We start from the raw sequence: 23,042 nt of genomic DNA, 5'->3' as shown, positions 1-23,042 counted from the left end.
GCTCTTCCTCACCGAGCTCTCAGCAAAGTGGGAAGACAGACATGGACATCAGTAATGACCATTCTGTGGGTGACTGTTGTCACAGTAAAGATGTCTTCAAGGGACAACAGGAGCATGGTAGAGGTTTACCTGAGTCTGGAGGACAGTGGGGAAGAAGTTAAATTAAGGGAAACTTCCCAGGGAAGTGTGAACTGAGTCTGAAAGTGTTTACCCAGGAGGTTGGGAGTTTCACGGACAGGATGAGGGAGGACATTGCAGGGGAGGAACAGCATGTACAGAGGGGAAAGAGCGTATGAAGAGTTGAGTAGGAATAGAGTGGGGGTTGTTCGGGGTATTGAGGACAAGGAAGTGAGGCTTCAGAAGGTAGACAGAGGCCTGATGGTAAAAGGTCTGACATTTCCAGTGTGGAGGTTGGGCTTTGCCCTGTGGATGATGAGAGCTGTTGAAATGTAAAGCAGGGGATGGAGAGAGGAAAAGTAGAGAGTGCTTGGATATGCCAGGTCTAGCTTAAGAGCCTTAGCTCCTGAGTGCTATCACTCAGCAAAGCTGCACACATGCACTCAAATCCTCACCTGACAGGCCCGGAGGCTGGGCTCTGAGTGGGTTAGTGGTCAATGCAAGCTGATATGGCCATTAAGATGGGAGCTATGTTTCTGAGTGTTGGTGTGTCCGGCTGCTGAGGTGGGGTGGGAGGGCACACTTCCCTGTCTCCTCTCCAGAGCCACATCCCTTGTGGCCTCCCGGGACCCAGCCCCCCCTCCTGCCCTGGTGCCTGCCCCAGCCGTAGCCTCTCCTGCCTCTTCCCATGGCTGGGGCAGAGTGTGTGGATAAGGGAAAACGCAACCAGAACTTGCTCTCTGGGCAGGCTCTTGGCCAAGCTTCACTTCTCATCAAAGCTCACCTACCTCTCAGATGCACATGGCCTTGGATTCCCCACTCCTCCTTTTAAGGAGTTTTGCCCAGTCTGCCTCCAAACTGCCTATGTCCAGGTTAGACACGGTGCTTCTTCCTATTGGCATGGCACTGATTTTCTCCCACGTTGGGTGGTCATCACGGCTCTGGGTAATGCATTTTAATGAATTGTTATTTGCTGGACGTGGACCCAAAAGACTTTTTATCATGAAGGGATCCATCCTGAAAACCTTAATAACTCATTCACTATTCAAAACCTACCTGCTGGTCGGACAGGGAAGGGTCTGTCCTTGAGTCATCACCAATGAAGGTGACTCCTTTCTTGCAGTCGATATGGCTGGCACCTTTTATTCTTCGTGGTTGGGCCATCTGTCCTAACATCTAAATAAGCAAAACCTCCCTGCTTCTCATGAGGAACAGAAGTGGGGTTTCCTGATCTCAGAGCCCAAAGTGCTGATGAGCTGGGGTGGGTTTCTCTAATGTCCTCTAGCCATGTGTGTGCCAGGACCCCTGGAGAGCTGGCAAAAATGCAGATTCCTGGCCCCGCCCCAGGCCTCGGGCTGGAAGTCTTTGAGGATAGGGTCCTAAAATCTAGATTTTTAACAATCTCCAGAGGAGGTTCTTATGAACATCAAAATTAGAAAACAGCCGCCCTGAAACGGTGTGACTTTACCATCCCCTATTTGTTTCGTTTGTTCTTTTTCAAGTGTGTTAGATGGCTGCGTCCTTACTTTCCTGCATCCCATCCTCGGTTGCACGGCTAGTGCCGCACACACCTCGGCACCCTTTGCTGGGAGGGAGCCTCGGGGAGTGGGTGCACACCCAAGTCAGCTGGGGATTTTCCTCAGAGCTTTCCAAAAGCGTGACTCGTGCGTCTGGACTATGGCGGCCCTGGAATAAAGGTCCCGTGGTGCAATCAAGCTCAGCGTCGAGGGTGGAGTCTGGGACTCTGCAGCTGCTGAGAAGAGCAGGGAGACATCCTCAAACAAAGCCAGTGGGGCCATGGAGAGATTTTGGGTTTTGCAACCACCAAGAGGAATGGGCAGGGCACTGGACCTTTCAGCCCACAAGGGCAGATGTCCAGGCTCACTGGGCTTGGGGCCTGCAGCTCTCCACCTGGGGCCGCCTGCAGCTTGTGTTTCTGCTTCAGTGTATCCCACTCCACTGTCACCCGTGACAATGCCCACAGCCCTCAGACATGCAGACCCCTCCCTCTAGCCTATGCCCTGTTGTTCTGGATGCCAGCCTCCTCTCATCTGAGATGCATTCCCCCAAACTGACCACTCCCTGTGTGGCTGCTGGGACTTCAAGAAGATGGTGCTGGGGGCCCCTCAGATTAAGAGCCATAAAGCCACCTCCCCAGCCTCCCTTAAGTCCCTCTCCCATCCTCCTCTACGTAATTTCACTCCTGTCCTCTCTGTCCCCCTCTGTCTTTTGCCCTTCCTGACTTGACAGATTGAAACCAACATTGTGTTCCGGCTTCTTGTGGTCCCAGTAAAAAGCTCTAATGTGGCCATGGTGGATGGGGAGAAGGGAATGATGAGAGTGTGTGTGCCGGAGTGGGGGATGGGGGACTTTTGTCTTGTCTCTGATGGAAGGAGGAGGGGCACGTGCTCCTCAGATCCTACCGCCCGCTATACTGGGGTTTCAGCAGAGCCCCCATGGGGGCTGGATAAGCCTGGGACCCGCCTGGGTATTCTCAAAACTTCCCTTGGATAGGAAGAGGAGGACAGCTCAGCAAAGGTGCTGAGTGGCCTGGAGGGTGCAATCTGGGGCCAAGAGACATTTCCATTTGTAGTTAGCAAATGAGTTAATTAAACAATTTACATCTGTTCGATTTTCTTACTATGCCTTAGTGGCTTGGCTATGATTGTTCCTGATGTTGTTGCTGCAAACAGGAGCCCACTTGGGGATAGATTACATGACAGAATAAGTTTAACATTGACATTTTCAAAATCGATGCAGAGTGGGGGTTGGCCGCAGAAGCAAGGAAGGGCTGAGATATCAGGTAGTCAATTCTCTGTCCTGCCTGGGGGATGCCTTCACAGCTCTGCCGCTGAAAGCTCTCTGTTAATCATGACTGAGATGCTGCAGGGGCGTATGTGCTTTCAGATTTGAATTTGCCCCCAGTGGCTCTCACTATGGAACATGTCTAAGTGGGAAAGCCACTGGACACACCAGCCTTTGCTTTGCAGCTCCCCACTTCTCAGACCACATGAGCATGAAGTTGGGGGATGAGGAGGCACAAAGGATGGAGGGGATCACTGGTCCAGGAGCAGAAATCTGGCACCTCACAGTGTAGGCAGCAGAGGGGGTGCCCTGGCCCAGGAGGGAGCCTGCAGCTTTCTAGGGACAGTGAGAAGGAAAGCCAGCTCTTCAGATTTCAGCCAGCTGGTCCGAGGGGCCCCATCCTCGAGAGAACCACCCCAGAGATGTGAGTGCATCAGAGGCGCCTGTCTTCCGTGCTTCACCCTTCTAGAAACGGGCAGCTGGGGTCTCTTCTTTTTTTTATTTTTATTTTTTATTTTTTGAGACAGAGTCTTGCTCTGTCACCCAGGCTGGAGTGCAATGGTGCGATCTTGGCTCACTGCAACCTCTGCCTCCCAGGTTTAAGCAATTCTCCTGCCTCAGCCTCTCAAGCAGCTGGGATTACAGGCACGTGCCACCACGCCTGGCTAATTTTTTGTATTTTTAGTAGAGGTGGGGTTTCACCATTTTGGCCAGGCTGGTCTTCAACTCCTGACCTCAGGTGATCCGCCTGCCTCGGCCTCCCAGACTGCTGGGATTACAGGTGTGAGTCACCATGCCAGGCCGAGTTCTCTTTTTTGCATAGCAAGGAGCTCAGTTTTTTGGAGGGAGCAGGCATGAAGGTCAGCCTCCCTCATCCTACAGGGAGAAGACCCCTTTAAAATGATAATAGGGGGATTGGAAGAGGCAGCTGTGCCTGGTCCTGCGTCTTAGCAGCCTTTAGGGGTCTAGGCACCGGGCCAGGTTGGTGGAGATTCAGATTGTATTTTAGCCAAAACTCCTTTTCTTTTTTTTTTTTTTTTTGAGACGGAGTCTCGCTCTGCCGCCCAGGCTGGAGTGCAGTGGCCGGATCTCAGCTCACTGCAAGCTCCGCCTCCCGGGTTCACGCCATTCTCCTGCCTCAGCCTCCCGAGTAGCTGGGACTACAGGCGCCCGCCACCGCGCCCAGCTAGTTTTTTTGTATTTTTTTAGTAGAGACGGGGTTTCACCGTGTTAGCCAGGATGGTCTCGATCTCCTGACCTCGTGATCCGCCCGTCTCGGCCTCCCAAAGTGCTGGGATTACAGGCTTGAGCCACCGCGCCCGGCCCAAAACTCCTTTTCAGTTCAGACCAGCCCCTAGCCCTGGGCCCTGGGCCGCTGCAACACTCTGGTCCTGTGTTGTCTGGGGCTGGTGTTGGCTGAGGTCCCAAAGCCTTGGGGAAAACTGGGGGCAGAGAGATGGATCTGGAGAGGTCAGTAAATGAGGAGGGCATCCAGTCCCCAGGGTGTGTGTGTGTGTGTGTGTGTGTGTGTGTGTGTGTGTGTGTAGGGGTATGCAAGTGCCTGGTGGGGCATCTTTGTGCTAAGTTCTCTGTGTTGTAACATGGCTGGCCTGTGGTCTGTGTGTGTGTATGTTGATTGGGATGTTCCTGTTTTGTGGTCGTCTGATCACTTGTTTTTGGCCATGGGCTTCTGTCAGAGTGTTTATTTTTAGAGGCTGCCACTTCTGGCCTCAGGGCTGATCCTTGGGCATGGTAGGAACATTTGTATTTTCTGAAATATTTGTGGCTTTCAGTATTTATTTGGGGGTGTTCCTGCCTGTTATGTGTTTATTCTAATTTGTGTGTATGTGTGTCTGTGTTTGTGATATGAGGGAGGTGTAGCATAATAAAAATTACATACTCTTGGAAGGAAATTAGCTCTGATTTTAAATCTTGGCTTTATCAGGCAGCATTGTTGGCAAATAAACAGTTTTCCCTCTCAGAGGCTCAGTTTCTCCCTTGCTGTGATCGGTGTAATACTGTCTGGCTCGGAGACGATGGCTAGAGAGGATGCGCGTGTAGAGTACCCGGCAAAGTGTTGGCGTTTGGGCTGTGCTCACTGCATGGTGGCCACTGTTATTGGTATTTGTGGGCACATGTTCATGCCAGTGCTTTCTGACTGTGGTTCTTGGCATTGTGTGGCACCCAGTGCATGCTCATGCCTGGGTGTTTCTGATTTGGGTGCTCTCTGTCTTTTTGTCTGGCTTGGAGTGTGACTGCTGGTGTCTGGCTGGAGCTGGTGTAGGCTTTGGGAAGGGTCTTTTTTCCTTGCTAACGGAGAGCCTGGATTAGAGTGAGGGGAGGTGCGTGTGTATGTGTGTGTGTGTCTGTTGGGGCTGGCGGCTGGGCTGCTGACTGTACAGGGTGTGAAATCACTGAGTTCCTCTGGGCGGGGAAGTTCTTCATTCCTGAGTCAGCCCTTTGGCCCCCAGCCACCCAGCGCTCACTTTTTCCTTCCAGAGAAAGTGTTGTTCAGGGGGGTCCTCTGAGCTGTCTGCAGACAAGAGGACTCTCTCACCCCTGAAGACAGCTTGTTTTTGTGTTCACAATCCCTAAGATGCTTCTCCTCCTGCCCTAGTCCCTGAACCCCCTGCATCAGCACCCTATATGCTCCCCATCCTCCAGCATAGGAAAAGCGTGTCCCCTCTGACACAGGGACTGTTGGCTTGGCTGAGCCACACCTTGGCCCGTTCTTCAGGGGCCCCTGGGCTGGCTCAGAGCGGTGGGATCAGGACGCTCGTCTTTGCAGACCTGCTGCGATCCTGCCTGGCGTACCTTCCCTGAACCCGCATCCCTTTCCTGGAGTCTTGGGTGGTATGGGCTGAGCTTGCTGGTGGAGGGGTGGGGGTCTATCAGGAGTGGGCAGTGCTGGGGAGGAGCTGGGAGGAGCCTCTGGAAATGTGGCAGTGGGCAGCATGAATAACGTTGTATCTCTGAATGGTTCTAGTGCATCCTTTGCATTGAGCTGGAGACAAATCTAGCTGAGGGCTAGCTTGTCTCAGAGAGTCCCAGCTCTGCCTTCAGCCTCCCTGCCACCACCACCTTGGGCATGGTGGGGCCCTTCGCTGCACCCTACTGTCCTCCTGAGTTCTCCCCCTGCTTACCTGGGCAAAGGCTATCCTCAGGGGCGACTGGCCGTCCATGCTGATACCTCTATGGGCATTCAAGGCAGTGGCTACTCTCTTGGCGTTCTGCCTCTAATCCAGAGTGGGAACTCCAGAAATCGAAGCAGGGGTGAGACTTTCTGAGGTGGGGTGGCGGAGGGAACCAAGGATGCGTTGGAAATGGTCATTCAGGAATTAGTGATACTTATAATGGCAATGGTTAGGGCTCCCAGCTGTTGACCTCCCACCACGTGCCAGGAACTGGTCTCGGCACATCATGTGTCAACTCGTTTAAACTCGAAGCACTGTGTGTTTAATGAATATTGGCAATTTCAGGTGGTTCAACTGGATTCTATTATGATCCCCATTTTATGGACCAGGAGACTGGCTCAGAGAGTTATTCATGCCTCTGGTCAGGAAGCTGGTGAAATGCCAGAGCTAGGTTTGGGACTGGAGCGATTTGCCCCCAGCGCTTCCTGCTCAGTGCTGGGCTCCACTGACTGACCCTGTGTTGGTGAGGCTCTGCCCTAAAGCCTAGGGTAGAGGTATTTCTGTCATCTCCCCTTTTCCCCACCTCAGGGTGCTGAGAGGAGGTTTTAGGATGCAGGGAATGGGAGGTGTTAGCTTCTTTCTCTGGAAGAGTGGATGATACCCCTGCCTCCCACTAATGTCTGCTGTCTGTTGTCTCCGTTCCGGCTCTGTCCCTTGCAGAGGTGGTGGGACACACGCAGGGGCCACTAGATGGGAGCCTGTATGCCAAGGTGAAGAAGAAAGACTCCCTGCATGGCAGCACCGGGGCTGTCAATGCCACACGTCCTACACTGTCGGCCACCCCCAACCACGTGGAACACACGCTTTCAGTGAGCAGCGACTCGGGCAACTCCACAGCCTCCACCAAGACAGATAAGACTGATGAGCCTGTCCCCGGGGCCTCCAGTGCCCCTGCTGCCCTGAGTCCCCAGGAGAAGCGGGAGCTGGACCGCCTGCTGAGTGGCTTTGGCTTTGAGCGAGAGAAGCAAGGCGCCATGTACCACACCCAGCACCTCAGGTCCCGCCCAGCGGTGGGCCCGGCTGTGCCCTCCTCTGGACGCCATGTTGTCCCTGCCCAGGTTCATGTCAATGGCGGGGCATTAGCTTCTGAGCGGGAGACAGACATCCTGGATGATGAGTTGCCAAATCAGGATGGTCACAGTGCGGGCAGCGTGGGCACACTGTCTTCCCTGGACGGGGTCACCAACACCAGTGAGGGGGGCTACCCAGAGGCCCTGTCCCCACTGACCAATGGTCTGGACAAGCCCTACCCCATGGAGCCTATGGTCAATGGAGGAGGCTACCCCTATGAGTCTGCCAGCCGGGCAGGGCCTGCCCATGCTGGCCACACGGTCCCCATGCGGCCCTCCTACTCTGCACAGGAGGGTTTAGCTGGCTGCCAGCGGGAGGGGCCGCACCCAGCCTGGCCACAGCCAGTGACCACCTCCCACTATGCCCATGACCCCAGCAGTATGTTCCGCTCTCAATCCTTTTCGGAAGCCGAACCCCAGCTGCCCCCAGCTCCAGTTCGAGGGGGAAGCAGCCGGGAGGCTGTGCAGAGGGGGCTGAATTCATGGCAGCAGCAGCAGCAGCAGCAGCAGCAGCCGCAGCCGCAGCCTCAGCCTCGCCCACCTCCACGCCAGCAGGAAAGAGTCCACTTGGAGAGTCTTGTAGCCAGCAGGCCCAGCCCTCAGCCATTGGCAGAGACCCCCATCCCCAGTCTCCCTGAGTTCCCGCGGGCAGCCTCCCAGCAGGAGATTGAACAGTCCATCGAAGCACTCAACATGCTGATGCTGGACCTGGAGCCAGCCTCCACTGCTGCCCCACTACATAAGTCCCAGAGTGTCCCCGGGGCCTGGCCAGGGGCTTCTCCACTCTCCTCCCAGCCCGGATCCTCCCGTCAGTCCCATCCACTGACCCAATCCAGATCTGGCTACATCACCAGTGGGCATTCGTTGGGAACCCCTGAGCCAGCCCCACGGGCCTCTCTGGAGTCTGTCCCTCCGGGCAGGTCTTACTCACCTTATGATTATCAGCCGTGTTCAGCTGGGCCTAACCAGGATTTCCGTTCAAAGAGCCCAGCCTCTTCCTCCTTGCCTGCCTTCCTTCCGACCACCCACAGCCCTCTAGGGCCTCAGCAACCCCCAGCCTCCCTCCCTGGCCTCACTGCTCAGCCTCTGCTCTCACCAAAGGAAGCGACTTCAGATCCCTCCCGGACTCCAGAGGAGGAGCCATTGAATTTGGAAGGGCTGGTGGCCCACAGGGTAGCAGGTAAGAGGTATTCTGTTCTGACTCCTTCTACCCCTTCCTTATTTGGTCTTCCTGGGGAGAGGTACAGGTCCAGCCATGACCCCTAAGCAGGTGTTGCTTTCACTGGTGGGAGGAGGGTCTCTGGAGCCTACATGTTAGCCAGTTATCCCTTCCTGCATTCATTGTCTGATAGGCACCAAGTCAGACACCAAGTTTCAAAGTTCAATGTCAAATAATTCCTGCCCTCAAGGAGTTTACAGTCTAGTGAGTGGACAGGTACACAGACAGATGATTTCATTAGAGAGTAATGTGTACTGTGACAGGACAGAGGCGGGACCAAGAACCCAGAGCCTGGGAAAGCAAAGCTTACCACCTAGGGCAGTCAGGGAAAGCTTCCAGGAGGTGGTGACTTTGGGGTTGGAGTACAGACTTTCTAGACAGAGAGGAGACTCTGCAATTGCCTGTCATGCTGTCTGTCCTCAGACTTCAGTTCCTTGGGGGAGATGTGGAGAAGGCTGGAGGGAGGTCTTTATAGACTCAAATTCCCCCTTAGGCCCCACTCCCAGAGGCCACAAAAGAGCTGAGAGGGTATCCACAGGCCCTTAGGCTCTATCTGCTGGGGCCTCTCAGGATATTGTCTTTGAGGGGAGGCCAAGGTTCCCCTTCCGAGTCAGTTTTCCTGTTGGTCTTTGCTGAGAACCAGCCCTGTATGGGAAGCAGGCACCGAGAGAAAAAGCTCCTTTTCCTGTCGGAGAGTGGGCCTTTCTTTTGGGAGAGAGGAAAGTGGGACACTCAGAAGAGCTTTTGGGGAGACAAAGGCAAGAAATGGCAGCATGTCCAGGGCCATGTTGGGAGGGACAGCTGCGAGGTTCCCTTCCCATAGGTCTAAGCCTATGCCCATTCCACAAGGGTGGCTGAACTTGGCAGGAAGACCTGTTGGGTGACTTTATTCTGGAGGTGAAGCCCAGACAGGGGTGGACCAGAGACTGTGGGTTTGGGTGGACCTTGTGCCAGCCCCTCAGCTGACAGGGTGGTGGGAGCTCAGCGAGGAGGAGAGGAGCCTGGGCAGCTGTCTCTGTCCTCCGCCCCTTTTCCTAAATTTAGGGGAAGCTGAGTCACCATGCCAGCTGCAGGGAGGGAAGGAGACACCCTCCCTGGAGATGGACCGTGGGTTTAGGGAAGCAGCTTGGGGCAGGCCAGCTGGCTCAGGACCTGGTGTGGGGGCACAGGCTCCCTGCTCCTGTACTTCAGAGCAGAGCAGAGTCCCCAGCTCCACTATTGGTATAATAGCTTGAAATTGGCCATTGTGGGAGTATTTACACCATAGAAATTGGCAATCAGCCTTACCTCCCATAGAGAGCTGAACTAGCAGTAACCATTCCTTTTACCTGAGCATAGGAACACAGGATGAGCAGCTCTTAACTCTAGGGATGAAACGCTCCGTAGGTGGTCCAGGTGGGCTTTGACTTCTGCCTCCTCCTGCATCTGGGCCCCTGAGATAAAGACACCCCCCTGGCTTTGTCAGCAGAGACCCTTTTCTTCTTGGTTTTGTTGAGGGGAGAGGGATGGGGCTCGCTGAATTCCCTGGGAATTTAATTCCCCTCCCAATATTTTGTGAGGTTGGAGTGGTGGCCTAAATTTTAGTGACATGTTAGTCTAATGAGGGGCAGGATCCAGGAGCCTTCTCTCTGGGGGAGCAGAATACATTTCCTCCCCTACAAGAACCCTTCCATGTAGCTCTCCTGGAGCTTGCTCAAGAGGAGGCCATAACCCTAATGGCCCTAGGAGGATGCCCATCTTGTAGTGGACTGCCTTTTAGCCCTTTCTCTCCTACCAGCTTTCGAGGGCTTCACTGTCAACTTCCATATTTTGTAGCCTCTCAGGCTTTGGCTGCCATGAAATCTTAGGGAGGGAAGGATACTGTTGGCACAATGTTCCCATTCCTTAACCCTGTTTCCGTTTCCTCCATCAACTGGGAGTGACTCAGGAGAAGGGATGAAATGTATAGAGGGGACAGTTATGTTTGGTTCCCAGGGCTATGAAGTTGCCTCTTTGGTTCAAGCCCTGTCATTATAACAGAATTTATGTCAGCAGGTCCTGCATGAGTAATTTCCTTAGTAGCCTTTCAGGGTATCTGCAGTACCTGTGTAGATGAAGGCAGACAGACAAGATCAATGTGTAGAACAGTCTGGGAGGCAGGGAAGATAGATTTCAGCACTACTTCTTTCTGCTCTTTCTACATCTCTGCTGTAAGAAGCTGGAACATATGCTTTGACATGAGTAACCTAGGAAGCTCAGATCCGTGGGAGAACCTCTTCATGGCCATGAACTTGATCTGGTTTCTCCTGGCTTTCCTCCTCCAGGTCTGCCTTTTCCCCATTGGCTGTCCTCCATACCTCAGTCTCATGTCCCTGGTTTATTCCACTTTGATCCAATCACCCTTGTGTCTTATTCCAGTTTAAGTCATAGAGAATGTAGGGGCAGTTTTCTAATTTGATAAAGGGTAGGGATCAGAAGCCTATAGCATGCATCACACTTTCCTGTGGAGCACTGGAAGCATTCCTATTAGAGCCAGGGATAAAATAAGGATGTCTGTTATCACCACGTACATATAACATTGTATTGGATGTCCTAGCTAGTGCAATAAGACAAGAAAAAGAAATAAGAGTCAGAGTTGGAGAGTCCAACTGGGTTATCTTATGCCCCGATTGTGTGACTGGACTGATCTCAGATGTCTCTAGAGGTAGAGATTTCAATGCATGTTGGAAATCAGATATAGATCTTATCCTTAAGGAGTCTAGAGTTTAGAAGGGGGAAAAGGAACTGGAACTTTAAAATAGTCTTTTGTAATAAGAGAGGTAAGGAGAAAGCTCTGAAAGAGAGAGGTGAAGCGATCACTATCAGCTAGAGCTGGGGGAGGCAGTGTTAAGTGTGGTTTTTAAATTGAGCCTTGGAAGATGGATAGGATTTTGAAAGTAATTGGGATCACTGGGCAGAGAGGGTTCACAGTGAAGACAGGAGAGCAAAGAAAATGTTTGGAGCATGGCAAGTAGATTGAGAACATGTAGTCTCTGTGAGGGACAGGTCAGGATAGGTAGCCTGGGGTCTGTCTCTTGATGGTCTTCAATACCAGACTAAGGAGCTTGCATCTTACCTGGCAGCAATGTAGGAAGCCATTCCTGTGGTTTCATAGGGGTAACATGCCATGACTGGAGCTGAGGTTCAGGATGATGTGTCTGGTGGGTCTGGGCAGGAAGGACACTACATGGGAGAGACTTTGAGCCAGGAGATGCTGGGAGATTATTAGATAGCCTAAGTGATGTGGGGCTGGATTAGGGTGCTGACCATAGGAACACAAATGAAGAGATGATGCCATGGATCCTGTGGGAGTAGAACCAATGCACTTATGTGTTGATTGACTGGAGTGGGTGAGGGAGAGGGTTCATCAGGAATGATTCTGAGCTCCATGAATAGAAATAGAATGATGGTTCTGTTAACAAGCAGGAAGGCAGAAGGAGGACATTGGGTGGAAGATGAAGCCTTGGTGTTAGACATGTTGAGTCCTCCGAGGGGACAGTAGAGCCTCCAGGGAGAGACGTATGGAAGGCAACTGAACTTTGGAATTGAGCTTGAAAGAATGGGAAGAGCTGCAGGTTTTGGAATCATTCTCACAAAGGTGATGGTTAAAGCTTTGGGTGTATATGAGATCTCAATGTCAGAGGGCTTGGAGAGAAAATAACTTAGGATGGAATGGCCACGAAGAGAGGTAGAGGCTGCAAAGGGGCTGAGAGTGAGTGCTCGGGTGGTGGCAGGAGACCAGGACAGCATGTCATCACAGAAGTCAAGACAGTAAAGGGTTTCATGGAGGAAGGGCAGGAGGTTAGCAGTGTCAGCCTGGAGAGATTATGAGGAGGACTGAGAAAAATCCACCGGACTTGCAAATTAGGCAACCCTGTGTAAAACATCAAAGGCATATTTTTAGTGCGTGTTGGTGACAGAAACCAGACTATGGGGGATTGAGGATGAGTGGAGAAGGAGTGAAGACAGCAAGCCAACTACTCTTTTGAGTGGTTTTGTGATAAGAGGGGAGAGAGTGGTAGCTAAAGAGGATAGTGAGAGATTGGGGACTTTTTTGTAAATATAAGAGTCATGAGAATGTTTGTATGTAGAAGAGGAGGGGAGTAGGTTGGACATGTGGGGAGGAAGGACAAGAAAAAGAAGAGAAAGAAAGAAGTTGATAGAATAAGGTCTCTAAGGAGGTAAGAGGGGATAGGCCTAGGAGTCCACATAGGTAAATTAGGCTCAACCAGGAGGTAAGATGCCTCTTCATGAAATTAGAATAAAGGATAGATAAAGATAGAGGGAAATACTGATGTCAAGATTTGGGAGCTTGAATTGAAAACCCTTGTTTTTTTTTTTTTCTTCACATTTTGTTCTGAAAATAGGAGATGAGTTCAAGGCTCATTCAATCATTCATTCGACATGAACTTCTAATGTGTGCTACTTGCCAGTCTAGGCTTTGTGAAAATGGTGGCAAACAGGACAAATAAAGATCCTTGCCCTTATGGCAGAGATGGATACTAAACAAATAAGCACATATACATAGGTTATGTCAGATAGGTGATACGTGCCATTGAGATAAAGCAGTGAGAGGTAGGGGGTGGCTGGCTGCACTTTCCATGAGATGATCAGGACTGGGCAGTGAGAGATGAGCCCCATGGAGCAATAAGTGCAGAGGCCCCGACGCAGGAGTGTGCCTGGTGTGGCTGAAGCAGAGTGATCAAGGGAGGCATAGCAGGACACAAGTTCAGAGAGGAAATGGGAATGGGGACAGCTTACAGAGAGTCTTCGAGGTGATTGAAAGAGTGGTGGCTTTTACTCCATATGGCATGAGAAGCCTTAGGAAGGATTTGGGCCCAAGAGTGACATCATCCGACTTGTTCTGAATTGACCAGGGTGGGCAGGATGGAAGGAGGGAGAGCAGTTAGGTGGCTGCTGCTGGGCAGTGGCCATGGAACGGGGAGAAGAGTTTGGATTGTGGACATATTTTGGAGGTGGAGCCAACAAGATTACTGATAGATTACACATGGAATGAGACAGAAAGAGAAAGGTCAGAGACAACGCTTAGGTTTGGGGCCTGAGCAACTACAGAATGGAGTTGCTCTTTATTGAGATGGGTAACAATGTACGAAGAGCAGGTTTCAGGGGAACACTAGAAACATGATTTTTGGACACATTAAGTTTGAGATGACCATGAAATGTCTGCAGAGGTTAAGGAGGAGAGGCTGGAACTTAGAGATGTGGGAATTGTCAACGTATACATGCCAGGTAAAGCATAGCACTGGGCAATGTCACCGAGGGGTTGAGGACAGGTAAGGAGAGGTCCCAAGGATGGAGTCCTGGAGCCTCCCATGTTTCGAGACTACAGATAAGAGAGGGAACCAGCATAGGAACTGGCATGGAGCAGCTTGTGAAGGAGAGGAAAGGTAACATAGCTGAAGCTCTGGGGGCCAGGGCAGGGGCAGTGTTGACCACTCATGTGGCCCCTGTGGTGTGAAGGTGGGTTAGGAGTCAACAAGGGGCAAGGAAAGGATAACATAGCATGTCCTTCTAGTGCATCTGAGAAGGTTCATCTTAAGGACTTTTCTGGTGATGACCAGGAGCTGGGGGCCAGAGCAGAAAAGCACAAAGTGTTCCCCAGGAAAGAGGATCACTCAGATGGCTGTGGTAAGGAGCCAGAGTGTGAGAGAGGGTGACCCTTGGGCTCAGGCTGGGTGTGTTACCTGGGTCCAGGGAGAGGCAGGTGCCCAGGAAAAGAGGGGTGGTGCAGGGACAGGCCTGCTGCCTATGGGAGCAGGTGAGGGACACGTGAAGTCTCCTGGTCCCATGCTGGCACCTTTGCTTCCACCCTGGGGTTAGAAGAGAGGGACACACTGTGGTGCTGGCCAGCAGGAGGTCCATCTGTCTTTTCGAGAAGCAGGACCTTGGATCCCCCTCTCTTCCTGTCTGACACCTTCCCCATCTCCCTCCAGTGCGTGCCCAGATCCCAGAGTCAAAACACCAACTAATCTTGATTTTCTCTTTGTTTTTGTTTTGTTTTGTCCTGTTTAATGCCCCGTCCCCTTCATTCTCTGTGTTTCCCATGTTCATCTGTTCCCCGTGCTGTTGGTGGGGTGCCTGCCTTGCACCATATCCTCCCTTCCTGCCTGCCTCCCACTCCTGCTGGCTCCCCTGGGGTGGGGGTGGGCAGCATACAACGCCAAGCTGCAGGGCATCGGACACAGTGGCAGCTTCCCGCCCCCTCCTCGCCACCGGCTCCGATCTTCCTCCCTCTCTGGTGGGTGGCTCTCCTTCCCCCTTCTGCCTTTCCAGTTCTTTGGCCCACTTTTGAGCATCGGTTTCTCTCTTTTTCACTCCTTCTCCACGTGCTATTCCTTCCAAACCTTTCCCACCTTCTTCCTTCTCTCCTCTGTCTTTTCTTCTCCCTTTTCTGTTGTTCTCTGGTTTCCATCTGTTTCTCCTTCTCCTCCCCCATTTCTCACTATCCTCTCTTCTGTCTCCTCACTTACTTCTCCATCCCTCCTCTCTCCAGCCCTCTCTCCCTCCTCTCTGCATGAGCCAGAGCTCACGTCTGCATGAACATGGGCCCCACGCTAGCCTTAGCCTTGCCTGCTGGGAACAATGTCTGGAATGACTAGACTAACATTCAGAGTCCCCTGCGGAGATACAGGCCTTTGCAATGAGGGTGCTCAGTGAGGGCTCCGGACAGTTCAGCACTCCGGCCACCCTGGCCAGACTGCCTGGGCTGCAGGGCTAGGTCTCAGCAGGAGCCAGGCTGAGCTTTGCTTGGGGCCACCAGACACAACATAGAGTGGTGCCCCAGCCCCTGCTGCTCTGTCCACTCTTAAGCATGGCACATCCTGGGGACAGCATACCCCTTTGGTCCCACTCCTAATCTCTGATCCCATGGCTAAGAGTCAGAAGCCCTGGGTTGGGGTCCTGGCCCTGCCTGAGACCACCTCTGCGACTTTGGGCAAGTCTCTTAACTACTTAGAGCTCAATTTCCCAATCTGAGAAGTGGACAGACGATAGTCCTGTCCTGTTGTGTATTTTGCACGGGGTTTGACATGCCCTGGACCTCGTGGATGCTTCATTGGGGTCACGGTAGTTCATTTGAGAATGATGCCATCCACTAACATCTACCTCTGACCTCTGGGACACGCAGGCCCTTAGGTGTTGAGCCCGGGCCAGGGAATCACCTCTTCCTTCCCCTGCTCTTCTGACCCTGGAGGCTGGGTCAGGGAAGATGCCGTGCTCAGGCTTGCCCCACACCATGGCCCTGAGCAGCTCCAGGAAAAGGCCTAGGGGTGATGGGAACTGTTGATTCCCAATGGCAGTATCTGGTGCCTCCATGGCCCCTCCTTCTCCCAGTCCAGGGATGATCAGGAGATGGCTCTAGCAGACTGCTCCCTTCAACCGCCCCTCCCTCCTCTCTTCTCCCTCTGCCCTTCTCTCAGCCCAGTGGTGGGGAGTGCAGTGTTCAGCAGGGCCTGGGTAGGGGCAGGTTCTGGGATGGTGGGCCTGCCTTAAGGGGAGCTGGCATGGCTTGCCCTAGGGCTGCTAGTGTGATCGCCGTGTGGCTTTCTGGTGCCCTGGCCCAGCAGGTGGCCCTCGCTTCCGGAGCCCCAGGCATGCTGTCGGACACCCAGCCCTGCCACCTGGAGCTGAGGAATCCAGTCTTTTGGAAACCGGAAGACTGGAAAGAAGAGCTGGGTCTGTGAGGGTGGCAGTGGCCAGTCTTGGGGGTGCAGGGGAGGCACATCATGAAGCCTGACACCAGCGTACTCGTCCGCGTGATCCAGGGGCGGCGGGCAGCAGTGCTTTGCCAAAGTACATGTATCGGTCTGTGTCAGGGCTACAGCTCCCAGAATTGCAGGGTGTGTGAGTGTGCGTGTGAGTGTGTGTGTGTGTGTGTGTGTGTGGTGTGTGTCAGATGAAGGGATTGCCTCCAGCAGTCCGGCCCACGCTAGGGGAGCCTTGGAGTGAGCTGTTGTCCAGCACAGCACTGTCCTGGCAGCAGAGTGACGCCTCCCTGAGAAGGGGGCTGCTCTGGTGTCGTGCTCCTCAGGACTGGGGGCCTGTGTGGAACCCTGGGGCCAGGGTAACTGCTCATCCTGGCAGGGCTGTGGGGAAGGCCTGATGCCCATGTATGAAGCAGCCCTTAGAGGACCCCCAGGGCTCCTTGAACATAGGGTGTTAGGATCCTAAAGACACTTTGTTGTCATAAGGGCACCCCAGCCTTCTCAGCTTCCTGGGAGCTTCTCTTCCTTTCTTCCTCTGGCCACATGGCCTCCTGCTGGGACAGGGGCTGGCCCTAGAGGTTCTGAGGGTGACCCAGTGGCCCCACTATGTACCCCCATCATCCCAGTGTCCTGCTGCCATTTCTGTTAGGCTGTGTGTGTGTGTGTGTTTGTGTGTGCACATGCAAGCATGCACATGTGTGTCTGTGCAAGGCACCTGCCTCTGCCTGGGTGGGTGTAGGAGATGGAGGCCCTGAGAGAGAGAATGGGGCCAAAGACTGAGAAAGTCCTGGGGTGGAGGGTAGTGGTGGGAGGGAGGGAGGTGGGGAGAGCAGGCCTGTTTTTGTTATCGGTCAGCCTCTGGGACGTGAGAGGGTGTTCTCTCCCTGACACTGGCTGTCAGCTTGTGTCCAGACACCCCAGCTTGGCTAAGGAACAATGGGGCTCTCTTCTCTCCCCTCTGCCACGCCAGTCTCCCCTCCCATAGAGCAAGACAAGAGAGAGGGAACATGTCTCTCCAGACACTCCAGGCAGATCTGGGCTTGCCAAGGGGACAACAGTGGGACACTGTGTTCAAAGAATGTGAGTGGCCCTGACTGGCCATTGGTGCCATGGGGCCATTGGTGCTCTGCAGGGGGAGGGGCTGGCCCCGTGGGAGTGGAATGCAGGGTCTTCCCCCTTCCGTAGAGGGAGGTGCTGCCCTGCAGCTCCTTAGCTCTTTGGAGGTCATTCCCTCCATTTCCCTGCCTCTGGTCAGAACATGCTCCCACGTGCCATTCTGGTGGTGATGGAGAGAGGATTGGGAAGGTGCAGCTCACCTTCAGATGGCTGACTGCCTCATGCCAGGATCTCACATTCTCTACGGTTGTCAGGTGCCCCCTGCACCCCAGGCTGCTGCAGGCATCCGTGGCCCCTGAACGTGGAGAAAGCTTTGGGAAGTTTGGGTAGAATGTTCTTGGTTTTTCCAGGAGATTCGGTGCCTCAAATGCAAACAGATCTATTTTTTAAGGGCAAACGTCAGATCCCCCAGCAGGGAAACTGGCCACACCCTGAAAAGGCAGAGGGATCTGCCAGAAAGAGCTGCTGGGGGCAGAGAAGCCCGGAACTGAGACCAGCCCTAATGCATTTCTTTTAACCTTGGGGCTGAACTCAGTTCCAAACCCCAAGAGCGTTTCCCAAATGGGCTTCTTCTGTCACAATTATTGTTAGAAAATCAATGGCTATGTCTGTTTCTCTCTAATGTTTTTGCCAGGAATGAAACCAGTGGCAGTGTTGGTCCAAGCTGCCCAGGAGACCTGAGTGGGATGGGGGCTCTGGGGAGCTAAGGCCTGGGAGTGTGGGGTTGCTGCAGGAAGCAAGCTGGCCACCCTTCCCAAAACCACACTGCTCTTTTCTCCAGGTAGATGCTCCTGGCAGCCCCTGGCTGGGTCCAATGGGACTCCTATTTTTCTGTTCTGTGAATAAGGGCTCTTCAAGGCACGGGGCTTATTTGCTTTAAGTGGAACAGTTTGTAAGTGGCAGAGTGAGGTCAGCGTCCAGTTTACTGTCCCCATCCTGGGTGCTATTTTCTTAGCTGAGATGGCAGCAGGGCTGCCCCTGATTAATAAAGAGCCCAAAGCGGAGACTCAGGGCATCTCTCGGTACCTTCTGCATTTGATGTGCAAATGCCGGTCCTGCTGCTCTCCCGACGCACCCCCCACCCCCGATTATGGGAGCCCCTGATTATGGGAGAGTATGAGGGCGTGTCTCAGAGCGGCTTTGCCTATGTGAGTGTGAGTGTGTGTCTGCCTGTAGGCTTGGCAGCTGGCAGCCTGCTGTTCATGACAAGTAGGAAGTCTTCACAGGTGGTGCTGTTTGTGGCAGCCTTTGTGGCTGTGCCAGACTAGGGGTGCTGGGAGGCGCGCCTGGGGACATGCAGTCCTCACTGTGGATGGCAGAAGATGTTTCTGTCTGAACGAGGGTGATTTCTGCTTGGCTGTACTGGCACATTCCTCGGGGCTGGCAGTGTGTGTGCATGTGTGCACATGCACTGACCCATGTGACCTGGGGCCTTTGGTAAGTCCTAGTGGTGGTGAAAGCAGGGCTGGGAATCTCTTCCCAGAAGATATTCAGGACCAGAAGCCCACACTTCAGGCTGGGTCTTGGCCTCTGGGACCCAGGAAGTGAGTTTTCTAGGATTCTGGGAACCAGCTCAATGAGGCAATGGATTCCATGCCTCAGCCCAGCTGTGGGAAGAGGGAGTGGGAAGGAAGGAGGGTGAGATTAACAGCATCCCCAGGCCTGTGGAATGGGATTGAGATGGGAAGTACAGAAAAGCAGATGGAGCACATGACTTCTCTCTGCCTGCTCTTCAGCTGGGAGGGACACGGTGGGATCTGCCGCCATCTTTGGGGCGGGGAGCTAAGGGGCCAGTATAAGGGGAGTTGGTAAGAGGTTCAGCGGTACACCGGATGAAATTGGGGAACCCCAGAGAAAGCCAAAATTATCCCAGAGGCCAAGTGAGGCTGGGGACTTCGTAACAAGGCTTAGTCATGTCTTTGTTTCTCCTTGGGAGCACCATTTGCAAGATGATGCAATTTAGCTCTTTCCAAGAGTTCTTCCCCACAGGCTTGATGTTGCTGGTTGGTTGATGCAGTTGCCTTGGAGACTCTCTTTTCCCTCCACCTCCCCTCCCTTGTCTGGAAGCTCTGGCCCTCCGCCTCCAGGGGTTGGAAGTAGTTGACATCTGTTTCTTGTATCAGTCCTTTGTGTTCTTGGTCTCAGCCCTGTGTGGAGAGATTCCTGGTGAAGTCTGAGCCAATCTAAGCAGATCCCCTCTCCTGCAGAGAAAACCTGGGGTGTGAACAGAGTTGGGCCCAGGAGGGCTGAGGGGAAGACACTGGGGGATGGCAGGCCAGCCCCAGCTTGGCCTCTGAGCTAGGAGGCACTGCCTTCTCTGAAGGGATTAGGCCGATGGATCATTTCTTACACAAAACGCTCATTGTCCTCTACACCCTGCTTTCCTCCCAGGGGTGCAGGCTCGGGAGAAGCAGCCTGCAGAGCCCCCAGCCCCTCTGCGGAGGCGGGCGGCCAGTGATGGACAGTATGAGAACCAGTCTCCAGAAGCCACATCCCCTCGTAGCCCTGGGGTTCGCTCCCCTGTCCAGTGTGTCTCCCCCGAGCTGGCTCTTACCATCGCTCTCAATCCTGGAGGGCGGCCCAAAGAGGTGAGTCCTTAAGCTGTATCTTGGGGCCACAGAGGGTAGTGGTGCCCACTTCAAATCTCCAGAAACCTGATGGGCAACTTGGCACTGATGTCAGTATACTCAGTGATCCGTACCCCCTGCGTCCTCACCCAAACTCTCTTCTCTGACGTGTGGAATCTGGGGCCCATTTCCTTCCTTAAATAGCTTTAAGTCCCTACTTCTTGCATTAATATTGAGATCGAAGTTTCCTTTTTGATTCCTAGAGAGTACCTTAATAAGGTGATAAGAATCCTGGGCATGATATAGGTGAACACAATTTCAAAACTCCAAACTAGATCCTGGAGAGGGGAAAAATTATTTTTGAACCCTTTGCAGTTATAAGGTTTTTCTCAGGAGCTTTAATTTTCATTCCAAAAGGTTTGCATTTCTAAGACATTTCAGTAGTTGAAGGCAGTGAGTCTCAAACTACAGCATGAGTAAACCAAAAGGGAGTTTGTTAAAACTGTAGCTTCCCAAATCCTCCTCCAGAGATTCCGGGGTAGTAGATCTGGATGGGACCCGGGAATCTGCATTCTAAATGTGTGCCCTGGAAGATTCAGATGTAGGTGGTCCACGGGCCACATTGAGGGAGCGAGTGTACTGGCCTATAAAAGCCAGGCTAATGAGTCATTCTGTATAGAAGGGGCTTGTGGATATCTTTTCTCTCCTGCCCTGAGCACCAGTGAGGAGCCAGTCTGACGAGGGGATTTGGGGGCTGGTTAACTCACTGTCCTCATACCCCAGGTCATCTGAAGGGGAAACTTCTCCTTCTCATGGTTTCCCTCTTTTTCTGCCCGTATTATCCCACAGCCCCATTTGCACAGCTACAAGGAGGCCTTCGAGGAGATGGAGGGAACCTCCCCGAGCAGCCCACCGCCGAGTGGGGGTAAGAATTCCCTGTGAAGCTTGTCTTCCCTGTGTCCCCTTCAGCCCCTCAGCTCAACCCTGCCTGTGGGAGTGCCCCAGGCCTGAGGGTTGGAGGTGACAGTGCCCCAGGTGGGGCCAGAATGTGCTGCTCCTCACCCCCATGGCCCCTTCTCTTCCATTGCTTGTGGCCATTGTCTTCCCCATCGTCCACGCTCATACATCTAAGGGTGCAGCCGCCCGAGTTTTAGGGTCCAGACTGAGTGACCGTGGGACTCTGGGCTCCCACATTGCAGAGTTTTCTTACTTGTTTAGAGTCTTGTTACCGTCCACACTCAAAAGACCCCACCATCTTAGCGTGACTCTTTGTGACTTGACTTTGGCTTTGTTTCTGACCTCCATTTCTGCCTGTATCCAGACACCTCTTCCATTACAGGCAACCTATTTAGCTTCTACCAAGGAGAGAGGGACCCAGGACCCTCAGGCTGACACAGCCCCCAGCTTATCCATCCTTGGCCTCCAGGCAGAGGCATTTAGCCCCCAGCCCCTATACACTTACTGGGGAGGCAGATCCCCAAAGGACAGAGACACGTCCACCTAAAGCCAAGACCCAAATGAGCCGAGGCATGGGGCAGTGTTCCTTTTTATAGAAGAGATATGAAGAGGAACTGGAGGAGGTGGTTGTGGGGAAGGAAGTGATGGATTAATACCAGGCCGCGAGGGACTCAGTGTACTTAGGAGAGGCCTGGGTCAGCACAAGAAGGAGACACTGGTGCTGTTCAGGGATCAGGTTGGCTGGGCCTGGCCCAAGCTATCCACTGGCAGTGGCGAGAGGAGGGAGAACTGGAGCTGGCTGTACATTCCCCTGGGGGCTGGCTGTCCTGTACTGGAAAGGAATGTGGCAATGTACGTGGCCCATGTGCCAGCAGAACTTGTGTTGGCTGCCATCTTGGGCATGAGGAGGCTGAAGCTGTGACTGATTGGCGGCCCCTGGAAGCTGTGGCTCTCCCTTGAGCAGTACTGTCCAATGGAAATATAATATGAGCACATTTATAATAAAATTTCTCTAGTAGTCACATTAAAAAACATAACAGGAAACTGGCTAAATTAATTTTAATGACATTTTTGTTAAATCCAAAATATCCTTTCAATAGGCAAATAAGTCAATAAAAATATTGAGCTATTTTACAATCTCTTATAAAATGTAAGAAGAAACTGGTGAAATTCATTTTACTATGTTTTATTTAACCCCAGTCTAGAATATTAGCATTTCAACATATAATCAATGTGAAAAAGAGTGGGATGTTTTGTGTTCTTTTTCATACTCAGTCTTTAAAACCCTGTGTGTGTTTCACACTTATGGCATATCTCCGTTCACTCTAGTCACTCTGTAAGTGCTCTGCGGCCATGTGTAGCTTGTGGCTGCTGTGCTGGACAGGGTGAACCTAGAGCAGGTGACACGAGAGTCAACGCTGCAGCCTCTTGTGGCCGCGGGGAACCTCTCTCCCAGGCCTTCACTTTCCAAGCTGACATCTGCTTCCATTCACTGTTAGCCCTAAATGGCCAGGGAAAGGGCATCACCCTGCCTGGGGTGGGAGCCACCTGGGCTGTGCTAGAACTGGGTTTTGCCACCTTCTCTCCCTCCTCTTGGCCAGCCATGGGTGCCTTGGCGAGAAGAAGTCAGAGGTTCCACAGACACACAGGGTTAGGGAGAGAAGACCGAAGGCAGAGAAACGTGTGGAATTTTTCTCTCAGGAAGCAAAAGGCTTGCCTGGCTTTAGTGTCGCCCACTCATCTGCCTCAGCAGAAGGGCCCACTTGCCCAGGAACCGGGGGAATGAGGAATTCAGGAGCTGGAGGTGAACAAGGGAGGAACCAAGAGAGAGTTCCTGCCCTGTCTGGTCCTCTCGTCTCGTTCACCTCCTCGTGGGCCCACCTGTGCCTCCGCTGCACCAGTTGGTTAAACATGCACATACCTGTGGGCTGGGGCTGCTTCGTGATTATTCCACGAACGACTGTCTCTGAGGCCAGGTGTATTATTTCATAATTAATTTCATTCAATCGCCATTGGTTTGACAAACATTAATAAGTGTTTGATAGGTGTCTATGAGCAAGACACCATTGATAGGGAAGAGGGGGTGTGGCAGTGGTAGAAACAGAATCTGTGTGTGTACATCTGTGTGTGTGTGTGTGTGTGTGTGTGTGTGTGTGTGTGTGTGTGTGAAGACAGAGGGAGGATAGACAGAGACGTGAGGCCTAGACCTATCCCATAACTGGAGGTGTATGTTTGTACCCATTTGTCCCCTATGC

At 52.9% G+C, this 23,042-nt stretch overlaps 1 protein-coding gene across 48 annotated transcripts in view; it reads left to right on the top strand.

Annotated features, from left to right (window-relative positions):
* Positions 1-23,042, top strand: part of TNS1 (tensin 1) — a 214,210-nt gene that overhangs the window by 156,813 nt on the left and 34,355 nt on the right. For 25 of the 48 annotated variants that reach the window (XM_074010045.1, XM_074010043.1, XM_015432758.4 and 22 more), the window contains 3 exons: positions 6,777-8,366; positions 19,655-19,851; positions 20,680-20,755. In XM_074010045.1, the coding sequence (XP_073866146.1) occupies positions 6,777-8,366; positions 19,655-19,851; positions 20,680-20,755 (1,863 nt within the window). Of the gene's footprint in view, positions 1-6,776; positions 8,367-14,595; positions 14,683-19,654; positions 19,852-20,679; positions 20,756-23,042 lie in introns of all 48 variants that reach the window. The other 23 variants (XM_045367685.3, XM_074010036.1, XM_015432754.4 and 20 more) reach the window with 1 other exon arrangement.

This window comes from Macaca fascicularis, chromosome 12 (genome assembly GCF_037993035.2).
Source record: "Macaca fascicularis isolate 582-1 chromosome 12, T2T-MFA8v1.1".
Taxonomy (NCBI): domain Eukaryota; kingdom Metazoa; phylum Chordata; class Mammalia; order Primates; family Cercopithecidae; genus Macaca; species Macaca fascicularis.
Note: the sequence above shows the minus strand (reverse complement) of the source record. Positions and strands in the feature narration are given on the sequence as shown.